Source organism: Antrostomus carolinensis, unplaced genomic scaffold (assembly GCF_000700745.2).
Source record: "Antrostomus carolinensis isolate BGI_N321 unplaced genomic scaffold, ASM70074v2 scaffold23753, whole genome shotgun sequence".
Taxonomy (NCBI): domain Eukaryota; kingdom Metazoa; phylum Chordata; class Aves; order Caprimulgiformes; family Caprimulgidae; genus Antrostomus; species Antrostomus carolinensis.
The window spans coordinates 15,547-21,724 of NW_010303500.1; the positions used below are offsets into that span (position 1 = coordinate 15,547).

Consider the following 6,178-nt stretch of genomic DNA (forward strand, 5'->3'; position numbering starts at 1 on the left):
ACAGAAGTTAGGGGAGGATTTTAAAATCACTGGAATTTTAGCAAGGTTGTCCATGGCTTATGAACAATAGTAACGAAAAGGATGTACTAGAACTTTAATTAGGTTATTTCTTTGTTCCACCACCCTCCTTCATTACCAATAATGTCTAGAATCACTCCCTACCTACACATTTACCAAGACAAAGGGAGCTCCCCATTGCCATTACATTTCCAACCTCTTCCTCCTACGTTTTTCTTCTTATTCTGTATTACACAACTAGATTTGGCAACATTTTTCCTTAACAGAGATCAGAATTAAGTGTTCTGACACAAGAACAGAAAACAAGAATAATCCAAATTATGTCCACAGAGCTCTACTACATACTATAAATGAAAGTAGCATTTGACTCAATGCTAATGCAAGTGACTCTTGAAACAGTGAAGACACATAAAAAGAAATTAGAAAGCCAAAAGTAATTTCCCACCAGCACCTTTCATATTCTGTGGTCTTGTATAGATTTTGTTTCCATTGCTTCTGTTACAGGCAATGTAAAAATAAAAATAATTATAAAAAACATCCATACCAGTCTGTCTAGAGAATTACACCAAAAAAAAAAAAAGATAAAAAAATAGTGAGGAATACAGTGGTTGTCCACTCACAGATTTGTGTAGGGCTGCCCTAGGAACATGCCAATATTATTGCAACATCAGGTTTTTTGCTTAGTTCATAAACTTAAAGTGGAAGCAACAATTTACTTGCAGCTGAAATCAATTTTGACCCAGCCTTTTAGAAAGGATAATGCTGTATTATTTCAGAATCAGCAATTAAATACTTTATACTAAACACATGTAAATGGCAGTAATAGACATTTTAAATTCCTTCCAAGTCCTTTGCAAGCATTTTTCTTTCAGCACTATATAATATCAAGATTACAGGCTGTCAGTATCATTCTCTAGACTTTCACACTACATAGCATTCTGCAATGAAGTAGAGACATGTTCATTAATAAGAATTTATTAGTATATTTGGAAGGGATCTGCAGTAAAACTTTACAGCACAAAGCTAAACAAGGCTCCCTATTGAGTCCAAAGTGTGAGTGTTACTTCTTGAAAGTGCATGACAAGCATCTTGTTAAAAACAAAAACAAGGAAAAAGAACATCCTCCTCCCCCAACAAAAAGCAAACCTCTAAACTAACAAAAAAGCAATTGGGAGAAAACTGTATTTTGGGCAAACCAAGTCAGCCCCAAACAATGTTAATAGGCACCTACTGTGGATTCTGGAATCACTGTTGCATGCATATCTCTAGTCATATTGGATTTCTCTTTCAGCTTTGACTGGAGTAATGTGTGTTCCATTACCCCAATTTGTATGTCCATCTGAATGGTTTCTTGCTTCAGTTTTGTTAAGGCCTGTTTAATCTTCACTAGAGGAGCTGTTAAAAAAACAAAAAAGAAGATAAACAGTGAAACTCTGTCAGCTACTTAACACAAAAGCATTATCTTCTATAATTCACTCCTTAAAATTGAAGAGCTGAATGAACAAAAGGGTGTTCTACTCTAAAGACATGATTGTACTGATACATAATTTTTAATATGCAAGACACTTTAAAGATAGAAATAGGCGATGACAATTTTGCTGTCTTTCTGACATCTAAAAGATGTGCACCAACATTAAGATATGTTTGTTAATGGTGTGTTTTGCTCAGCTGAAAGCCTCATCCTGATACCTGACTTTGAGTTTGGTAGAGAACTGAAGGTGCCTTCAGCAGGAATGAAAAGCTATTAAAATTTTTTGTGCTCCATAAAATCATAGAATGGTTTGTGTTGGAAGGGACCTTAAAGATCATCCAGTTCCAACCCCCCTGCCATCAGCAGGGACACCTTCCACTAGATCAGGTTGCTCACAGCCTCATCCAGCCTGGCCTTAAACACTTCCAGGGAGGGGGCATCCACAACTTCCTTGGGCAACCTGTACTACTTTGTTTCTAATCCCTCACTTCCCACTAATATCATCCTAGGGATATTCCATCACATTGTGCCTTATAATTGTGGGCTCTAGATTTTATCCTGACCCTTGGCCATGCCACAATACAGAAAAGTTGTTGTGAGGCAGGGGAGCAGCTCCTTCACAGTGAAGCAAGGGTGCACAAAGTCTCCTTAAACAATAATACAACTACTTCAGTAAATTAGCTGTAATGGTTACAGTTAAATATGGACACAGGTCTCTATTTAGGCCTTCTGCATTCATACTCCTTATATATTTACAACAGAATGTATTTATCAGCAAAAATCTCAAACAACCAAACCCTGAGTCTGAGACAAACTAATTCAAATAAGTATGTAGTTTTAAATATTAAAAAAAGTCCAAACATCAACACCAAAGTGAATTTTCTCCCTGACTCCAGCCAGCCTCAGTGAGGGAATCTAACAGCTCCTACCATGAACTATTTCAGAGTAAAAGGGCTTGAACCTGTAACATGTGAATTTCTTCCAGTGAGTTGGTAACTATTCAAACCTGCAAGGGGTTTTTGTTGTTTGTTTTGTTTTTTACAAATAATTTACCAAAGGGGGAAATCCTGGACTGTCTGCCTTCTGCAGACTTATGTAACCTTTTCAAAGAGATTTAGACTCCTGATTTTCTTAGACACCTTCTAAAATGTTAATATTGATATTTTAGACTAGTCACTCATTCTGGTCTTGTTTTACTTCTGTTTTATAAAGGATAAATTATGTACCTGTCACTGAGAAAACAGGTTTTTGGCTCAGACCAAACACATACTTACCACCATCAGTCATACTGCTTCCTTTCTCTTCTGTTTCTTGCTTTACTCTCTCTAATACTTCTGTGATCTTAAAATAGATATTTTTTTCTTAATTAAACCAAGTGAATGTCAAGTCAAAAAAAGAAAACAAAAAAATTCTCTGCTGAATAACTGCATTAGTTAAAAAAAAAAATGAACTAATCTGTCTTAGTTATTGTATATGGAGGAACATTTTTTTTCCAAACATTAAGAAAATTTTAATTTAACTTTAACTAAATTAATGCTGTAAAAATTACAGCAAAAAGAGTAACAAGTTGGCCAAACAGCACGGTGTTACTGAGAATTTGCACATCCCAAACCAATAAAAACAACAGTGTAAGTGCTGCAGTATGATGCTGGATGGAAGATTGCAACTGCTATCCCTGCAGACCAAGATTCACCAAATGACCATGCCAGCTGCCCTTCTGGAAGTGTCAGGACTTCAGCAGGTGACAGCAGAAATCTGAGAAACAGCTCTGCAGCAAAAGAAGGTGCAGCACTCAAGCCTGCTGGCACTGGCACAGCTATGTAAAATGTGTGTATGAAGAATAAAAGTGCATTTCAGCACTGACTATCAACCAGTTTGCCTTTGTAGACAATGAAGAAAAAGTAAATATATGATTCTAAGGTACAGCCTAGGTAATAATTCAGTATTTTTATCTATAGTATAAATTTTTCCTTCCATTAAGGCTCCAATAAGCCTTTTCAGTAACAAAAAAACCCCAAACATGGCTGCACTGTTATTGCATACCTACAGTGGCACTGGTATCACCACGTGGGCCGAGATTTGATTGCATGCTTGAAAGCAGATCAGTAGTAATATCAAGTGTACCTGGTTTATCTCAGATATGCATCACTGCATCTGCATAGTTTGAAGGCTGCCAGCTAGTAACATATACATCATTACTAATCAGTGGATAACTTCCAAAGCACAACCACGTTAGAAATCTGAAGTCATTGTAGTTTCCTTCTCAAAACTTCCTTGAGAGTGAAATAGAAAGAAGCTCTAATTCTGCAGAATCACAGAAATCTTTGATATAAAATTCTCTTTGAACTGCTGTATTACCTACAGCAGTTAGACTAGATGATCGTTGTAGGTCCCTTCCAACTGAACTATTCTATTCTAAAATATCTCAAACTTGTTTTACAGTTTCCAGCACAGTTTTATGATGTGACCTGTTTTATGTGACTATTCCAGACACTTTCTCATCTAATAAATAAGGAGGGTTTTTGAAACCCAAATAACAGAGCCATTAAAAAAATAATTTACAAATTGGACAAAGGGTTGAAATATGTGGAAATGGGGCAGTAATTCTAAATGAAATGCCATGAAACACTCAGCATGTTGAAGCAGTTAGGAGTATGGGGATTTTCTTTAATTTTTTTAATTTAGAGCACTGATTTAAAGAAAAAAAAACAACAACAGAAAAACAGTTTTAGGTATTACTATAATTTGTCTGACATGGAAAAATTACCGTTTAGTTAAATATTGCTTTTAAGTGCTTGGATGATGAAAATTTCAAATTGTTAATTTTAACTAAAAATAAGAGTTAAGCTTTTCTTCTTACAAATAATTTATGGACATGACTTGATTAATCCTCAATAATTCTAGGACAAAGGTTATAAAATACAGAACATTTACCCTCTTTTACAAACTGAGGAAATTAAGAGCTCACAATAGTTTGGTCAAATTCACCAGTTAAAAATCAATGGCAGCCTGGTTAAAATTTAGATACTGGAGTAGCCTGCCTCCACTAAACAAACGTGTTAATCTTTAACATGAGAACAAATCAGAAAGAACTGGGTTCAGAAAACTACAAACACTAAATACCAGCTCTCTGGAGATTGCTTTAAAATCAGCAAAAGAAATTATGTGAAGATGTGTTTTACCTCAGAAAGCACTCTACTCCTTGCAGTTACTCCTCCACTTCCCTCTTGGTACTTCTGTTTAGCCTGGAAAGAAACATTTTTTGTGCTGTAATGACAAAGCTGAAGAAATGTATGCAGACAGCTCAAAGAGAACACCAAAACTTTCTCTCACATGTCCCAGTTCCAGAAATTCTATAAAGTCCAAGTAACATTTACAGCACTACACATACCAGGCTGGAAACATCAGCCCCTGTAATGACTATCCTTCAACAATTTAAAGCAGTTTAAAAATTGTAATAGCCCTAAGACATACACAATAAGAATTATGTTTTCTCATCATTTACATGAGGAAATAAAGACAATTTGCCAGAAGACAAACAGAATTGAATCCTGAAACTCAGAATACTTCTTCGTCAACAGTAAAGTACTATCTTGAAGTTTCTTAAAGTTTAACAGTAAGGTAAACAGAAAGCACAGAGCTCAAATCCTGTTAGCCTTATTTTAACGCCCACAAATAGGAGGGCTAGCCAAATGGCAGCTTATACAGGCCTCCTAACTAGGAGATGAAAAAGCTTTTCAAACAGCACAGCAAAGAAGTAATCAGAGTGCTTTGTGCACGTTAGCACGAGTAATCAGTGTAAGAGACGAGTGCTGGACTGAGTCTGTAGTTTTTTCCACTCATCACAGATGTGTGAACTTAACAGGGAACGCAGAACTAGCAATTTACTAGCTGCTCAAGATTGGCAACAGATTTACATAATATTCAGGCAAAAACCCATTTATTTTCCCCTGTAGAACAGTTGAAGAAAAATTGCTAGTTTAGCTTAAAAATACATAATTTGACAGCCAATCAACATTTCCCCTGCTTTATATCAAAGAGCAGAATTCACAGATAACTCCTCTGAGTCTTCTTTGCCTTCACCCTCACCTAATAGCAAGTTAATACTAGAGAAGGCAACAGAAAAAGATCAGTGCCTTACCTCACTCAGCAAGGCTTGTGCTGAACGGTACTCTTGAACCAAGTGCTCCAACTGATTGTTGATGTACTTCTCCCTGCTATTGATCTTTTCCAATGTTCTGCTGATTTCATTATGGAGTTTGTCAAGGTAACCCTAGAAAATCATATTCTGTGGGTTGACAGTATACAGACAGTACACAAAAAGTATTAAAATAGTGCTGTAATTAAGAAAGGATGTGGAAGCCTACAAGTGTGAGAGAAAAATAGTACAGAAACGCTGTGTTTAGCCAACAAAAAATTATTCCTCATGTGTTCTGGTTTGCCCACCTCCAAAGCACAGATTTCAAGCTTTAGTGCTTCCATGTCTCTTCCCCCCTCAATTAATTGCAAACATCAACGTCAGTAAGTTACTCCAACAATAGTACTTGACAGTATTTTGGGTTTTTTATCAGCACTTATTTTTAGATTGCATTATTGTATTATTCTATTTTGCCCTCTGTAGTCAGGATGTACTTATGGTAATGCAAACGGTAACGAACCCCAGTATCCCTGTTAATCCTCACATATACA

General features: G+C 36.1%; 1 protein-coding gene across 1 annotated transcript in view; it reads right to left on the minus strand.

Annotated features, from left to right (window-relative positions):
* Window positions 1-977: 977 nt before the first annotated feature.
* The window catches only part of IFT57 (intraflagellar transport 57), a gene marked incomplete at its 5' end in the record, with an annotated part of 16,722 nt that continues 11,521 nt past the window's right edge, over window positions 978-6,178 (minus strand). Inside the window, 4 exons of the mRNA XM_010164128.1 lie at window positions 978-1,413; window positions 2,764-2,830; window positions 4,672-4,734; window positions 5,631-5,762. Coding sequence (XP_010162430.1) covers window positions 1,235-1,413; window positions 2,764-2,830; window positions 4,672-4,734; window positions 5,631-5,762 — 441 coding nt within the window. The remainder of the gene's footprint in view (window positions 1,414-2,763; window positions 2,831-4,671; window positions 4,735-5,630; window positions 5,763-6,178) is intronic.